This window comes from Aspergillus stella-maris (assembly GCF_047715825.1).
Source record: "Aspergillus stella-maris strain CBS 113639 unplaced genomic scaffold BDV14scaffold_132, whole genome shotgun sequence".
NCBI classification, from domain to species: Eukaryota; Fungi; Ascomycota; class Eurotiomycetes; order Eurotiales; family Aspergillaceae; genus Aspergillus; species Aspergillus stella-maris.
Window position 1 is genome coordinate 1 of NW_027396926.1, and position 15,722 is coordinate 15,722.

General features: G+C 51.4%; 6 protein-coding genes across 6 annotated transcripts; 3 read left to right on the forward strand and 3 right to left on the reverse strand.

The window, feature by feature from the left end:
• The first annotated feature begins 393 nt into the window (after positions 1-393).
• BDV14DRAFT_186062 (Zn(II)2Cys6 transcription factor) lies at positions 394-2,367 on the forward strand. The gene is made up of 4 exons (XM_073770753.1): positions 394-598; positions 656-1,201; positions 1,250-1,393; positions 1,454-2,367. The coding sequence occupies exons 1-4, from the start codon at positions 539-541 to the stop codon at positions 2,231-2,233; spliced, it is 1,530 nt and encodes a 509-aa protein (XP_073621738.1). The 5' UTR covers positions 394-538; the 3' UTR covers positions 2,234-2,367.
• A 98-nt stretch (positions 2,368-2,465) lies between these two features.
• BDV14DRAFT_206293 (ATP-binding mismatch repair protein PMS1) lies at positions 2,466-5,679 on the forward strand (the record flags this gene model as incomplete). The annotated part of the gene is made up of 3 exons (XM_073774889.1): positions 2,466-2,498; positions 2,549-2,645; positions 2,708-5,679. 3 exons carry the CDS (start codon positions 2,466-2,468, stop codon positions 5,677-5,679), a joined length of 3,102 nt encoding a protein of 1,033 aa, XP_073621739.1.
• A 41-nt stretch (positions 5,680-5,720) lies between these two features.
• Positions 5,721-6,434, reverse strand: BDV14DRAFT_27740 (uncharacterized protein). Its single transcript, XM_073776428.1, has 2 exons — positions 6,371-6,434; positions 5,721-6,286 (listed from the first exon to the last, which is right to left on the reverse strand). Exons 1-2 carry the CDS (start codon positions 6,410-6,412, stop codon positions 5,762-5,764), a joined length of 567 nt encoding a protein of 188 aa, XP_073621740.1. The 5' UTR covers positions 6,413-6,434; the 3' UTR covers positions 5,721-5,761.
• A 227-nt stretch (positions 6,435-6,661) lies between these two features.
• BDV14DRAFT_206295 (heterokaryon incompatibility protein-domain-containing protein) lies at positions 6,662-8,584 on the reverse strand (the record flags this gene model as incomplete). Its single annotated transcript, XM_073774890.1, has 2 exons — positions 6,662-7,243; positions 7,523-8,584. 2 exons carry the CDS (start codon positions 8,582-8,584, stop codon positions 6,662-6,664), a joined length of 1,644 nt encoding a protein of 547 aa, XP_073621741.1.
• A 206-nt stretch (positions 8,585-8,790) lies between these two features.
• Positions 8,791-9,450, forward strand: BDV14DRAFT_206296 (uncharacterized protein; the record flags this gene model as incomplete). The annotated part of the gene is made up of 1 exon (XM_073774891.1): positions 8,791-9,450. One exon carries the CDS (start codon positions 8,791-8,793, stop codon positions 9,448-9,450), a length of 660 nt encoding a protein of 219 aa, XP_073621742.1.
• Positions 9,451-9,640: 190 nt separating this feature from the next.
• csmB (putative chitin synthase) lies at positions 9,641-15,350 on the reverse strand. The gene is made up of 4 exons (XM_073776430.1): positions 14,881-15,350; positions 11,288-14,833; positions 9,916-11,237; positions 9,641-9,860 (listed from the first exon to the last, which is right to left on the reverse strand). The coding sequence occupies exons 1-4, from the start codon at positions 15,168-15,170 to the stop codon at positions 9,763-9,765; spliced, it is 5,256 nt and encodes a 1,751-aa protein (XP_073621743.1). The 5' UTR covers positions 15,171-15,350; the 3' UTR covers positions 9,641-9,762.
• Between the last annotated feature and the right edge of the window lie 372 nt (positions 15,351-15,722).

Consider the following 15,722-nt stretch of genomic DNA (forward strand, 5'->3'; position numbering starts at 1 on the left):
CTGATAAAACAGAACTTTAATCCGAGCATGTAGAACTTGATCAGTTCCTACCGTACGATTCTGCTTTTGAATTCCCCAGCCACGAAGTCGTGTACGGAGCGTGCGTTCAGAAACAGTAATATTATGTGATTCAGCGAGATTCTCTATTATAGAGTCACAGGGTACATTCTCAGTATAAAGATTAACAATCTCAGCCTTATAAGGCTCAAGATCAATAGCTGAACGAGGCATGGTTCGTACGATGACACCTAGTAATACCCAGACCCAGGAAGATATTTATTAAAGGCCTAACCAAGGCGGACAACAAGGCGGTAAATGATCCTATACTAGCGCTGACGTGAAATTTTTATTGTTGCAGTTTTGTTCTAATAGTCTGCCGTATCCAGCACAGCCCCAACGCCCCATTCAGGCAGCATCGTTCTCCCACTGCTTTCTTCTTATCAATATGTCCCGAGTCTCCTGTTCTCATACTATTCCCGTAGACATAGACAACTGTTACACATCTCTGTTGTCTACGTCAATGCACTGAATCAGCCTTATGGTTCACAGAGGAAAGCTTAGCGCAGCCTGTGGACCTTGTCGAAGTCGGCGCCTCAAAGTACGTCTCAGCCTCTCAGCCTCTCGCATACCTCTGTCTCGCACTGACCAGCTGCAGTGCGACCAGAAAAGACCATTCTGCTCCCAATGCATTCGAGCCAAGCGAGAATGCTCGGGGTATCGAGATGTTACCGCAGGCAGGTTTTACGACCAGACTGAAGAAGTCAAGCAAAAGAACTCGTCTGCTTCACCTCCAGATTCGCCTAACTCTTCGTCATCTCTAACTCTATCTCCTAACAAGCGGAGATATGAGCCATCACCTAGCCCCGTAGGGCAAGAGTTGTCCTTCCCGTTGACCGAACAAGGGACGGCCTTTATGCTGTCCCGCTTTCTCGGTCATGATAGCTTGAACCAGGCGCGCGGGCCCCTTGCAAGCGTTCTGCCCAACGTCCTTACATCTCCCTCTGGACGTGCTGTTGCTGCCAGCCTCAATGCTGTGGGCTTGGCAGCATTGTCTAATATTCACCAATCTTCGCAGCTTCGGAATAATGCTCGCCAGGAGTATGTTACAGCTTTGGCGGCGACAAATTCGGTGCTAGGAGACCCTATAGAATCCACGTCAAATGCCACTTTGGTAGCGGTGACATTCTTGAGCATGTTTGAGGTTAGTACGCTATCCGGGTATATCACGAAATAAGTGTTAATGGATCAGCTCATGACATGCAACGGCCCTCCCCTCATGGAGAGATATCTTAATCATATTCATGGAAGTGAAAGACTCCTCCAGCTGCGTGGGCCCAGTCAGCTGAGAGATTCTGTCGGCCTCGGGCTCTTCACTCAATTTCGACAGACAATTGTAGCCATTCCCCTTTCTACCACACGGAGCCCCCATCAACCAGATGCTAATCTCAAGTAGATCCTGGGCAATTTTTATCTGAAAAGGACCACGCCTTCATGGCTCATAGACCTGTCGCATGAAGCTATTGTTTGTCAAGGCGGAAATAGTACAGAAGATGAACTCTTCCTGCTCATGGCACGTGTTGGCGATCTATGTGCGGGCTTGAAAGACGGCCGACCCCCAGACCCGGTCAGGTTCGCACAACAGGCCCTAAAGCTCGACGCTGAGTTTGGCGCTTGGTCAATGTCTGTTGAACCTAGCCGATGCTACACGCTTGTCGACGTCCCAGAGCGTGCAGATGGTGGCACTGGCCATTCTCCTTACCAGCACATCCACGGCAAATATTACCACATATATCCGGACCCAGTATCATCCTCATGGTGGAGCGACTATCGACTCGCGCGCCTCTTGCTTCTAGAGCTCATATGCTACTTCTGCGATTATCTTGCACGCAAAGACGAATCAACCAGCAGTCACTACCGCCAGGCGATCACCCATAGCACAGCCGTTTCTCGGCAGCTGACGGAGGATGTCTGTGCCAGCGTACCGTATCACATGGGAGCGACTGCAGAGAACCCGAATGAGAATTGGAGCAGTCCAAAGACTGGTGGTACGCTTCGACTGATATGGCCGTTGTTCATCGCGACCGACTGTGTTGGAGCGAGTCCACAAACAGCGGAATGGATTGCTGACACATTGTTCAAGATAGGGAATGTTGTGGGAGTCCAGCAGGCTGTGGTTATGGCGTATAGTATACGAGCAGGGCGGGTATTGTACTGGATGCCCGATCTTGAATAGTGCTCTATTTATTGGTGTCGAGGCGCAACAGCGATTGCAAAAGGAGAAAGATACCCAACCAGAAGCTTCAATTAGATCTATACTTATAATGAATAATTCTTGGCTACTGGACGAAGTTGTGGTGATGCCTGTCCAAGTATCCTTATCTCCTTATCGGTCTTATCTAAATTGATATCCGCGACACGCGACTCGCGTCTCGATTGTCTCCCCAACTTGACACCACCATGGAACTATGGCTACTATCAAGGCCATCGAGGCCCGCTCGGTATATACCTTGCTTGAATTTAATATTTCGAATCTAACACTCTGAGCTAGGTCCATCAAATCCAATCCGGCCAAGTCATCGTCGACCTTAACTCCGTGATAAAAGAGCTGGTCGAAAACAGCCTCGATGCGGACGCAACATCAATCGGTAAGTCCGCGACGCATCTTACCAAGATTCCCCTGTCTGACAAATCTGTTGTCTGATTTTAGAAATTCGCTTCAAAAACAACGGCCTCGACGCTATCGAAGTGCAAGACAATGGCAGCGGCATCTCCCCGGAAAACTACGACAACGTCGCGCTGAAGCACTACACGTCGAAACTCTCTTCCTACGATGACCTCCTCCAGCTACAAACGTTCGGTTTCCGCGGTGAAGCATTATCTTCATTATGCGCTCTTTCCGAGTTCCGCATTACGACCGCTCAAGCAAATCAGGCTCCGCGCGCGACTCGTATCGAATTCGAACAATCGGGCAAGTTGAAGAAAACACAGGTTGTGGCGGGGCAGAAGGGGACTACTGCGTCTGTGGAAGGACTGTTCAAGAAACTTCCTGTCCGACGAAGAGAGTTGGAAAAGAACATTAAGCGCGAGTATGGGAAGGTGCTGAACCTGTTACATGCCTACGCGTGCGTCAGCACGGGGGTACGCTTCAGCGTGAAAAATACCCAGTCGAAGCGGAACGCTGTGGTTTTCACGACGAACGGCAATCAGACGACGAAGGAGAATATCGCCAACGTGTACGGCGCGAAGACACTTCTTGTCCTTATACCGCTTGACCTAGAGCTGGAGTTCGAACCGTCCGTCGGCCACCGGAGAGCCGGCGAAGACGTGAACAGGATCCGAGTCGTCGGCCACATATCCCGTCCTGTCTTCGGTGAGGGCCGGCAGACGCCCGATCGACAGATGTTCTTCGTCAACTCACGGCCTTGTCAGCTGCCGCAGATTGCGAAGGCGTTTAATGAGGTTTATAAGAGCTTCAATGTCGCGCAGTCGCCCTTTGTCTTTGCGGACTTCCATATGGATACGAATGCCTATGATGTGAATGTTTCTCCGGATAAGAGGACGATTCTGCTGCATGACGCGGGGGCAATGATTGAGTCGCTTAAGGAGTCGCTTCAGCAATTGTTTGAGTCGGCGGATCAGACGGTGCCTCAGTCGCAGGTTGTTGGGAAGTTACCGGTTGCTAGACAGCGTTCAATACCTGAACTCTCTAGGACTACGACTGTTGCTTCTGATGCACGAAGTGGGGCAGAAAATGAGGAAGAAGAGGGAGGTGAAGAAGACGAGGATGGTGAGGAACGTGAGGGAGATAGGCGTCGATCAAGTGCTCAGGACAGGATGAAGAGCATTCTCGGTAATATCAAAGCCGGCGATACTCAGCAAGAGCCATCTCCTAGAAGAGAACCGAGCAGAAAGTCCTCTCCAGTCCCAACGCCAACTGGCACTCCACAAGCATCAGCACCAGTGCAAGAACCCGAAAGCACCGCTGATGCTCCACCCTCGGATGACGAGCTCTTCGTTAGCCAAGAGCCAGCACGTCCTCAAGAAACACAAGCATCGGCTGAGGAGAACACGCAATCAACCCAACAATCAGAACCAGCACAGGACGACTTTGAGGTCCCAAATGCAGTTCAGAACGCCTTTGACCGCATGAGACCTCGACGTGTCCCCGCCGAAATGGCAACCATCACTATCGGCAACAGAACAGTCACGTCAATGGTAGGAAGCGGAGTGCCGAGAAAGAGAAACACAAGTGACGTGACTTCTCGTCCGGCGCGGAAAAGGCGAATCCATACACCGTCTAGACCTGGTGTCTTTGGCCATATGCAAGCCTTTGCGGCGCCAGGGTCTCAGATGGAAGAAGCGAGTGATGGTGATGAAGAGGAAGAGGATATTGAAGATGATGAATGTGAGGAGGGTCTGATTGATGACGAAGCAGAAGAGGAGGACGTGGAAAGTGAGGACGCGCAAGACGAAGCCGAAGAAGAGATAGACGATGTCATATCCTACGCCTCATCAGACGACAACGCAAATCAAGCGGACGAAAACAATCCTAAACCCAGACAAACTCAACCGCCTAATGAAGACATGGACGAAGAAGAAAAGAAAAAACATGAAGACGCCGAAGTCCAACGTCTTATCAAAGAAGCCGAGAAGGAGACCCAAGCACATAGTCACAGGCGCGCAAATAAACTGCATAAAGGCGTCAGCAACCGAGACTCAACATCCCACCTAACAACAACCATCGACGGATCGCTCCCCAGAATCCAGTCCCAAGCTGAATCTCTCTACAACCTTAACACGCGCGACATCCCCTCCTCGCAAGACCCAACCGACGACCCAAACACAAATCTAACCCAATCCCAATCAACAGCAGAAGAACGCCTCTCCCTAACCGTAACCAAAACCGATTTCGCCCGAATGCGCATATTGGGCCAATTCAACCTCGGCTTCATACTTGCCTCGCGCTCCTCACCTTCCAATGCAAATAACAAGAACAGCTCTAAGGACGAACTCTTCATAGTAGACCAACACGCCTCCGACGAGAAAATCAACTTTGAGCGTCTCCAGGCCACGACTGTCGTGCAGAACCAGCGCCTTGTCCGTCCTAAAGTCCTCGACCTTACGGCCGTCGAAGAGGAAATCGTCATTGAGAACCTCCCCACTCTTGAAAAGAACGGGTTCGTCATTGACGTCGATGACTCAGGCGATGAACCGATTGGGAAGAGATGTAGTCTTATTAGTCTCCCGCTAAGCAAGGAAGTTGTCTTTGACGTTCGTGATCTGGAGGAGTTAATTGTGCTTCTATCTGAATCCGCAACCTCCACATCCACAAACGCCAACCTGAATACAATTCCTCGCCCCAGCAAAGTCCGCAAAATGTTCGCGATGCGCGCGTGCCGCTCATCTATCATGATTGGGAAAAATTTGACAACGAAACAAATGGAGAGAGTTGTGAGGGATATGGGGAGTATCGATAAGCCGTGGAATTGTCCGCATGGACGGCCGACTATGAGACATCTTTTTAGTTTGGGGAGGTGGGAGGGGTGGGATGAGTATAGTTTAACCGATGTTGGTGATGGGGAGGATGGGATGGATTTGAAGACAAGTTCCAGCGATAGATTGGATGTTTGGAGGGAGTATGTTAGGGATATGGCTGAAGCTGAAGCTGAGGAAGAATAGTGAGTGGCCATTGATCCATTGGGACCTTGATTTGATATCTAGTCCTGAATATATCAGAGAGGGTAGTACATAATAACAACCCTTATACACCAAGCTTCTTCCTCGGTGCCTTCCCACCCTTCACCCCCTCCCCACCATCACCTCTTGATGCCCTACTACCCCCTCTAAACACTCCATCCCCATCACCCAAATTCCTCAACTCAATTACATCCTTACTCGCAACCGAGACAGCCACAGCCTTGCTATGAGCGTACTTTGCTGAAAGCCGTACACTGGCCAACCCCTGTTCTGCTTGAGCGTTCGGGTTATGGTTATGAACAAGGAGAAGCGTATCTCCATCCGCGGCTGTCTGTTCATCTGCGACAAGGAATGTACTGCTGTCAATCACCGTATTGGATGCATACCCGTCTAAGAATGAGGCGAGTTGCGTTACGGTCCAGCCGAGAAATGGTGACTCGATATATCCTTCAATCGGTGGGATCGTAATGGAATCAGCTAGATATCTCTGCGATTCATCTTCATCCTTTGTCGTAAGAAGAAACAAATTCGGCGAAGAGTGGATCCTTTCTGAAGCCTTGTATGCTCTTGAGAGGATAGGAGAGAGGGTCTGCTCTCTGGTCAGGAAACTGAACTGGAAGGGTGATATTTCGACGATCTCTTCGAGATTTCCAGTGGGTTGGATATGACTTACGGTAGGTGGGATCTTGGCAGTACAGAGGGCGATGAGAGGCATGCCTGGTATTGGTTCGTTAGATTGCTGTAGGTAGACGGGTACGGAGGTAGATCACTAACTGCCCGAGTGATGCTTAGTTCGCTAGGTACGATCTCAGTTTTGTTCAAGTACATTGGTGCCTGCGTGGGGGCTATCGTCATCATCATCGTCAGGTCGGCTCCCTGGGGGAACAAAATATCCGGTGATCTATTTGCTAACGGCTACTTCACGTTCAACTACACCTACAAATGGCAAAGCAAGCTTAGGTACTTAATTTACAAACGACCCAGTGAACCCCACAACCGCCTGAGCAACTGCAACAGTTATACCCGCTGCCATCTCGGCTCTCTCGCCGTTTCTATCCCGGGCAGCAGGTCGCGTCTCGCTGAGTGGAACACGGTATGTATTTGACCGCGACGGCCTAGTACGGCGATTAGGCGATGGACGAGCGGCTTGGGAGATATAGGATTCTCCGCGCTTCATCGTGACGGTTTCCCTTTCCGAGTCGGTAATATCGGAATCTTCTGCTTCCCCGTCTGCATCTTCGAGATTCCTCTCAGCTATTTCAGGTTGGATGACAAAGTACTTCCCGCCGTTGAAGATGTGTACTGTCGTGAGAATGCAGACTTGGACTTGCTTCAAGCGGATCCATTTTCCAGGAGGGACGGGGGAGGTAAATTGTTGTTGCAGGTCTGATAGATTTTTTTCGTCTTTCTGGAAACAAGAGACGTCGGTGTCAATCACACGGAATCCAAAATTGTGGTCCGCCATTGAGCCAAACATGACACAGATACGGCTGTCTGTAGGCTCATGTCGAAGAAGAAGTGCTCCGGCAAGTTTATTCTTGATTTTCTGGACGGAAAATGTAGAGCGGCAACCAGGGCCAATCCAGCGCCGGGACGCGTTTCGGGCTTCGATCATGAAGGTAGGCTCCTTGTTGAACTATCCGATTGCTGGGCTAGGAGCGAATGTCTTGCTTGTTGTCTCGGTTGGTGGGAGTGTGCTGATTAGATGGTATTGTTGGCAATCTTTCTGCTGCGGGCCATGACCCAAGACCACTAGGTGATGCGGGAACACGCCGCTGCCACTAAACATCCTCGAATTCATCGTGCCCGTCATGGCTGGTCGTACATATATAGTTCGCGGTGAACCTCGACTAGTGTGGGAGAGATAGCAAAGCTTGTTCGCTTGGGCACGGGCATACTGCTGGTCTCCAGTAGAGAGCTTCCGGAGATAGATGCCGAGGAAGGAGTTATCCTCGTCAGTTTCTGGAAAGGGACAGTTGAGTGCTGCCACATTCAGCGACCGATTCTCATGGTCCTGCTGGACAGGCAACTCGATGCGCAGGCCTCGGTTGGTCATTCCATACGGCGGCATTGCTTCCCAGCTCTCGTAAAATAGGGTAGACCCGCAGTCGGCGAAGAGGGCCGGAGACGTAGCAAGAAGCCCGTACAAAGCATCGGACTGCGCCTCTGGATCTCGCCATGCAAATATCGACTGGTCATCAGAGCGGCGCATGATTTCTTCCTGCAGACGGATGAATGCGCGAGAAGCTCCCTCGCCGTAAAGCAGGGGGATGTTCACGCCGAATATCCCAAGAAGGCAGTACGCTATGTCTTCGGGACGCGTTGTCTCCCGGTTTGCGGCCCAGGACATGCGCTGGGCAATGCTGGCGGATTCTAGATCCCAATACCCACAGGAATAGTCAATGTCAATGCCCGTGATATTGGAAATCAATTCGCGGAGGTCCGTCTTGCTGCCTAGTGTCATCCAGTTGCGAGAGAGGAAGAGGACGTCTGCTGGAGCTATGAGCTCTTGCAGAGCCCAACCGCGGGTGAACCATCGACAAGACGACAAGTCTTTCACTGATCCAACATCAGGCAAGTATACGTAGCACGTTTGAGCGTTTCGGTACCAGGCAAACATGGAGTTGATACTCTCAGAGAGCTCGGCACTGCTATCCTTGTTGACGCAGCATGAATCAATCCAGATGTAGCTCAAGCCATCTTGAATGGCCTGTGTTGCAGCTCTCCGAAGCTTCTCAAACCCAGGCTTGGATAGAGCGACGCCATGAATGAGATCTTCGAACAGGACTTCGCCGGTCTCCCATGTATGCGACAAGATAGCATATGGAGGGAGCTGACTGGGAGGAAATTCGACGAGTTCGAATGTAGTGGCGTCAAGCAACCGCATAACTGCATCGAACTGTTGTGTTTGAGGTCCATTCTGACAGTTGTGTAAGCAATCGAGGTGCAGGCTGTAGATGCAAGTAAGGCAGCCTTGTCATGTGCAATGTTAAGCGCCGTGCAACGCCAACGATCCTTGCCTGCGATCTCTATCAATCTCAACCTACCCCTCCCCCACACCACCACCACTACTGCAACAACACCACCGCCAGAATGTCAACATCAACAGCCTCTCACTCCCGTCCTCAATCGCAAGATCCCTCGTCCTCCTCCACCGACCAAAACTCCTCCACCGCGCCCTCCTCGTCACCAGACCAACAATCCATCGCCGTCTCCGCATTCACCGCCTCCCTCCACAGCCTCGGCCAAAACTACACCTCGTCCCTCGTCGACCGCGCAAAAGTTCTCCACGAAAACTCCGCCGCGCTCGAAAGCCAGGAAGAAGAATTAGCGCGCACGACCGCAAACCTCGCGAAGCAGAATAACGAGTGGGAGAAGATCGCTGATGAGGCGCGCACGGGACTCAAGGAAATCGGCGATGTGCAGAATTGGGCGGAGTTGATTGAGCGGGATTTGTTGGTTGTTGAGGATGTTCTTGCGGCGTTGGAGGAGGATTGTGGAGAGGAAAGGGGGGAAGGGAGGGTTGTTGGTGATGAGCAAGATAATCGGAGGGAGAGGGTGGTGGATGTTGATGGCGATGTGGATATGGAGACGGTCAATGGGAATGCGAATGTCAATGCGACTGGAAATCTGAATGGGGGGTTGGATAGGAATGGGGATGGGAAGAATGGTTCTGCTGGGCGTCCGGGGGAGGCGGGCAAAGGCAAGGGGAAGGTACCGGAGAAGAAAGGCTGGTTTTCCTGGTGGTGGTGATGTCGCTCTATATTCTTGGACAAACTTGTTACGACTTATGACTGATGATCTTTTTGCATATTTCCTCATCTACCAAGAATGATGACAATAATACGATTAACATGGTAGTCTTGCTTGATCGCTTGCTTTAAATACATTCCAGTCCAAGATACAAAATATGATAAATAGCTTCAAGAGAAAAATCAGCCCAAACGCCACGCCATGTATGCCTCTTGTTTTGTCTCCGAATTACCGCACAAAAGCGCTCCATCAAATGAACAACATAGTCACTCAACGCATGAATCCCAAATGCAAATAGTGCGATTCAAAACTTTACATACTCGCCAGCTCGTTATCGATCTGGCGGTCCAAGAATGCGCGCTTGTCACCAGTGAGAGTCGTTTGGAGACGTTGCTCGACTAGGGCGCGAACTAGAAAGATTTGTTAGCTTTGGACAAGGGTATAAATGGTATCAAGTCGGCTTACCTTGCTTCTTAGTAACGGTGTCAAGGTCCACCTCGGCAAGACAGCCACGGATGGCTTCTGTGATGGATGCCTCGTCAGGTCCATTCATGTTACCCCCGCGGAAGTCGAATGCGCTCGCAGGCCGCGAGTTAAATCCTCCGACGGGGCTGCGCGAGCTGCGGTGCGGAATACCACCTAGGAGGTTATCCGTGCTCTGCATCATACCTGCGCTATGACGATTTGTCATGCCGCTGCTCTCAAACTGGCTAAGGTTGCCCATGGACATGTGGCGCGCCTGCAAGTTATGCTGGCTCGGGTTCTGACCGAGGAATGGATGATCCGTGTACCGGGAAAGGGTGGAGAAGTGAGAGTTGCGGTTGCCAGGGACATTTGCAGGTCCGCCGAATGGAGCAGGAGACTGCGGTGGCATGTAGGTGTTTCGGGCATGTCCAGGGAAGCCAGTGAGGATGGTGGAGGCCGGCTTCACAGAGGAGTACTGCGAGTGCATGTCGTCCATTTCCATGGCGCTGTCGTCCATGTAGCGACCAGCGGGGGCGAAGTAGCCCTTCTCTTGACCGACGGCGTAGTCACCGCGGCGGCCAGGGAGGTTATTGGCAAGGGCATAATCATCCCAGCGCTGGAGTGGAATGCTGCGGGGATCGAATCCTTCGTCCTCGACCGCAACAACACGCTTCGAGCCCTTCTCTTCAATGACAACACGAGTGTTACCCCAACTGAAATCGTCCTGTTTCCAGAAAGAGTATAACGGGAGGACGAAACTGTAAATGGGGTATGCGCAGAGATAGATGATCATCCACCCAATGTGCTGCCACTGACGCTTGAGAATAAAGATAATTGCCTGAAGACCGTAAATACCAGCCAGCATAATGATGGAAATCAGCGGGAAGGGGCCAGTGCCGCTAGCTACACGGTAGATCAGATAGCCAAGGTAGACACACGTCGCGGGAAGAATGACCGTGCCCAGGAGATCCACCATCACGACGAAACGCATACTGAAACAACAGAACCCGCAGAGATCTTTCAAGGCTGCCAGCTCCACTAGGTTATGGACTGTGGAGTTGATCCACCGACGTCGCTGCGACAGAAGAACGGACCATGTCTCAGGTGCGGCCGTGCTTGCGTAGGCATCGGGGATGAACTTGTATGACATGGTGGGGAAGTACTTGGTCATCAAGGTGGTAAGGAAACGATCTTCACCAAGTGCCAACAGGTTCTTCTTGTGGAGCGTATCAACGTTGATGTCCGCGTACTCCTGAAGGAGCTTGTCCGATATGATCAAAGGACGCCCACGGTCTGCCGTGCGAAGACGATACATACAGAAACTGGTTTTGTCAGTAAAAAGTTTAAAAGTGCAAGAATAATGAGCACTTACCATCCGGGAAGACAAGTAACACTGCCGAACAAGGACTCAAAAGCCTTTGCCAAGTGATGAGAAATGTAGTACTCATAGACTTGAATCATCGTCCACCAGCTCCGCTCCTCGTTCTGGAGGCTCGTCTCACCACAAATACCGGCGATTCGAGCGTCATTGGCACAGGCGGCTACAAGACGGTTGAGGGAATCTTCACGCACACTTGTATCGGCGTCCACCATGAGACAATACTCGTATAGCTCAGGATCAACACCAATAACGTTGTTAATCTGGTGGAAGACCTCTAACTCAAGAGGAGACATAGGCGCACGGTGGTGAACGCGATTGAGAAAGTTGAGGAGAAGGACCTGAGAGTCTCGTTTACCTCTGTTACCGGGCTTCGATTTGCTCTGCTCGGATTCCTTGCCAACCTTAACAACGACGACGTAGGGTACGACGTTGCCTTCGTATTCGTAGAGACCCGAGTACACTTTTCCGTAATTCAGCTGTTCACTGCCCTGACCGATTGACTTCACAGGCAATGCCGGAGGGTCGATCTTGGGGTCAACTCCAAGGATGTCCAGGATGATTTTGGGAGTTGGACGGTCGTTTCCGCCACCGACAATCATACCATCACAAATGACAAAGATCAGCTTCCTCTTGTTGTCATATTGAAGAGCAGTGAGCGAGTCTAGACCCTTGCGGAGTGAATCCTCGCCTTCGGTATAAGCAGGAACCATGCAAATCACGAATTTATCTTGGGGCGCAGGGCGGCGCTTCGTTCCAAGTTGGAGAGCAGCAAGGAACTTGACGAGGACAACAGCGCAAATGAGAATCGTAAAAGCTAGCAGAATCCAGTTGTTGACTGTGCACTTTGGCTCCTCGCGGAAATCCGTGTCGCCCACGTAGAACACATAATCAAGGCAGTTCTGGGCGTCGCTGAATGTCTTGGAGGTCAGCGGCCATTTACTCGACACGTCCTCGCCAGGGTTGTTCTTGGCGAGATCCGTTATCTCAGTCGGCAGGAACTTGTAGTCGTCTAAATCGTTCATTTGGTCGAGCGTATAGAAATAGTTCGTGAAGTCGTAGATCTTCTTGTGCGCAATGATCCATTGTCGTTGGCTGCTGCCCTGGGCCTCCTTCTTGACTTTGTCCTTGGACCAGACAATCTTTCCTTTGTAGTAGTCGTTGATCTTGGGAAGAAAGACCTTCTCGTACCACGTGATTTCGTGCAATGCGGTGGTTGTGTCAGGCTGGTCGCGTGGTCCTGATTTATGTACGGCAAGAGGTTGAGCCTGAGTGGCTGTGGTGTCATTATTCTGCAAGGTAATTGAAATATCAGTCACATAGTCACCGCACATCCGGGTGAGCGGAGGGGGAAAGTAGGCATCCAATATCAGTCCAGCCACGTCCTGCATGAGCGAAGGAGTTGCCTCGGGTGATGTGTCGCCGTGTGTCACTTTGGCAAACTTAGTGATGTCGTAGACATTACCATGTATACCAACGTAGAAGTTATTGTCCGTGGCATGCCAGCTGAGTTCCTTTTCGTTCCAGGCCTTGTCTTTGTCCGGACAGAGAAGGTCACCAAATGCAATGATGTAGAAGCAAACGATACCGTTGAAGAGAAGGATCAAAAGAACCAAGACAACCTTCTCTCGCCAGGCCTGCCGCACGTCAGGGCGCTTCATACGACCAAGGTAACGCAGCATAAATGACGGGATCCAGAATGTGAGAGCCCAAACGAAGCCAAGCCAAATGCGGCGGCCAAAAGTGAGCTCGTCCTTCTCAAGGTGTTTGTTGTTTCCCATCTCAGCATCACCATCGTAATAGACGTTGTCGTACTTCTTGTCATCACCCTTGTTGCCCAGACCATAATCACCGGTCATGTTCATGGTAGGAGCGATAGACTTGCCCATGATACTGGGGGCTACATTGCCGTGGTGTTGTAGGATATTCTGTTGGCTGCCACCGAGTAAACTTGCAGATTCGGCCATTGGTGTACCGGCATAGGTAGGGTCGAGCATAGGATTGCCGAAGTTATAGGAATGAGTCGACGGTGGCTCGTCTGCCTTGAGGTCAATCATTGTCTCGGCTTCCCACCAGGCATTCTCTCGCATCCAGATACGCTGATGACCAACAAAGGCATCGCCGTTGGTCCAACCTCGTTCCATCAACCAGTTCTCTGCTCCGTCCCTGCCGTCGGCGCACCCTAGCCGAGCGTAGCGATTGACGAACTCATCCACGTCAAAGTCGGCCGTAAAATCGAACTGCTTTAGACGGCGATTGGCCCATTCCGCGAGTCGCCATTCGCGGATTTGTCGAGAGACAACACCTGCCGCCCAAGCGGCTGTGGGCGCATTAGGGTTGAGGGCTTCGGGCAAATCATCGGTAGGATGGACGGAAATGTGGTGCCAGACTCTGCTGCTACCGAGAGTACTGGCAAGGTCAAACCGGCCTTTTCTTCCGACTGCAATCCCTTGTCCTTCGGCTGGGGTCAGAATTTGCCGCAGGAATGAATCTTCATCAAGATCGACGCCCACTTTCTCAAGAGCGCCCTGTCTCTTGTCAAGTTCGTAGTCTCTGGCGGGGTCTGCTGCAAGGCCAAGATCGGGTGCAAATTGCTCCAGTGCGGCCGCCATTTCGCTCGCGATGGCTTGTCCGACCGGGGGCGCCGGAACACCGTCTTCCTTCATCTCCGCATTGATACCAAGATTATCATCAAAAACGTTTCGTAGAGCTACTGCCTTTCCAAATGCTGGCCGAGGGATATCAACAACGACAATGCTGACAGTATCGTCATCGTTCCACTGGCCCCCTGAACCATTAGCACTGATCTCTTGGACCTCACTGGCAATGGCCTCATTGGCTCTGCCAATTACCCAATCGACCAAAGCCTCATAGATCCCAGTCACCAAGAGTTCCCGCTCGTCGGTGGCACATTTGTGCAGCAAGACCTCAGGGTCGACCCCAAGCAGGTCACCGACTTCCTCGCATGTTTCTTCTAGCTCATCCTGATCAACGAGGAAGCCAGCTGCGTTACCAAGTTTCAGGAGACCAGCAAGAACAGACAGTAGGTTCCGGAGAAATGCCCCCTTGATACCAATTGCTCTGAGAGCTGCTCGGAAGTCTTCTGCAGCGGCGGCGTCGTCGGCAGTGGGAATATATGATGGCGGGTTGTATGTTCCCGACTTGTTCAGCAGGACATATGCAGACGGCTCTCTCAGAGCCAGGAATTCTCGTTCAGCTGGGGTCGATGCAGACGTTAAAAGGTAATAAAACACGTCAAAAGCACGGTATCCAGGCTCCGTAGGAATATCAAGCAGACCCTTCTGTACATTCAGGCCTGAGGTCGACAGCGCTAAGTTGAGAGCAACCAAGTCGCCTTTCAACGTGAACGTGAAGTTGGCGGAGAACGCAGAGTAAAGGGAGTATGACGGGTTAAAGGATGTAACGGCGCGCAGGAACGGGTTCAGTGCTGTAAGGGCTGGGAAAGTGACAGTCGGGGTGGAGAGCGGGAGCGTTGTGAGAAACGGTTCAAAGACTGAGGGAGTCGACTGATGGGTTGAGCTGCAAGCTGTCAGCAAATCTCCTAGAACCTTTTATGGAAGTCTAACCTCAGGACGATACAACCATCCTCAGCTCTTCGCCGAGCATGTTCCCATGCCCTCGCCGCCAATTCATGGTCGAGCGTCCCTGCATTGCGGCCATCCGGACCGGTCTGCGATGCAGTAATCCATGTGTTTACTACGAGGCTCGAACCAGAATCCAATTGATATGCTAGCCCTGATGTGTAATGTGCGTGGAGGGCATTCAGCAAGGTGGTGGTGGAGACCTGGTTTCCGGATGGGCGGCCACCAGGAACACCGGCAGATTGGGTGGAATAAACAGAAAAACGGGTCGACATGGCGATATCTTTCACCCTCAATCAAGACCGTAGAGACGAATCAAGGTAGTCCGCGGGGATATCCCCAGTTGAAGCGAGTGTGTTATCGGGCGGGCCAGAATTAATACATCGAATGGGGTTATTGCAGTGTCAGAGGCTCGCGAGCAGATAGCGTGTCACTGGGTTGCAAATAGCTGTTCAAATGCTACCAGGTGATACGCTCAACAACGACAGTGTTTTCGGGATGATTGGCGATGAAATGCGACCGGAATGACTGCGTTGTCCTCTTCCGTCTATCCAGCAACTTTGTAAACGAATGTCGGGGAGCGAAAGTCGTAAAGCAATGCGTGAGGTTAGATTAGTATTAAGAGGGATAAGGCGATTATTCGAACCCGAAGCATATGTGGATGAAGAGCAGAACAAGAAACGCAAGCTGGAGACAAGAAGCAGTGATGAGGAGCAAAACAAAGAGAGAGGCGAAACAGAGGAGGCGTGAGAAAAGAGTGAGTCCGCTTGTGATGCAGCGGAGTGATTTGCTTTGCTTCAGCGGTTGTTTGGGCGACTCCATCCGAG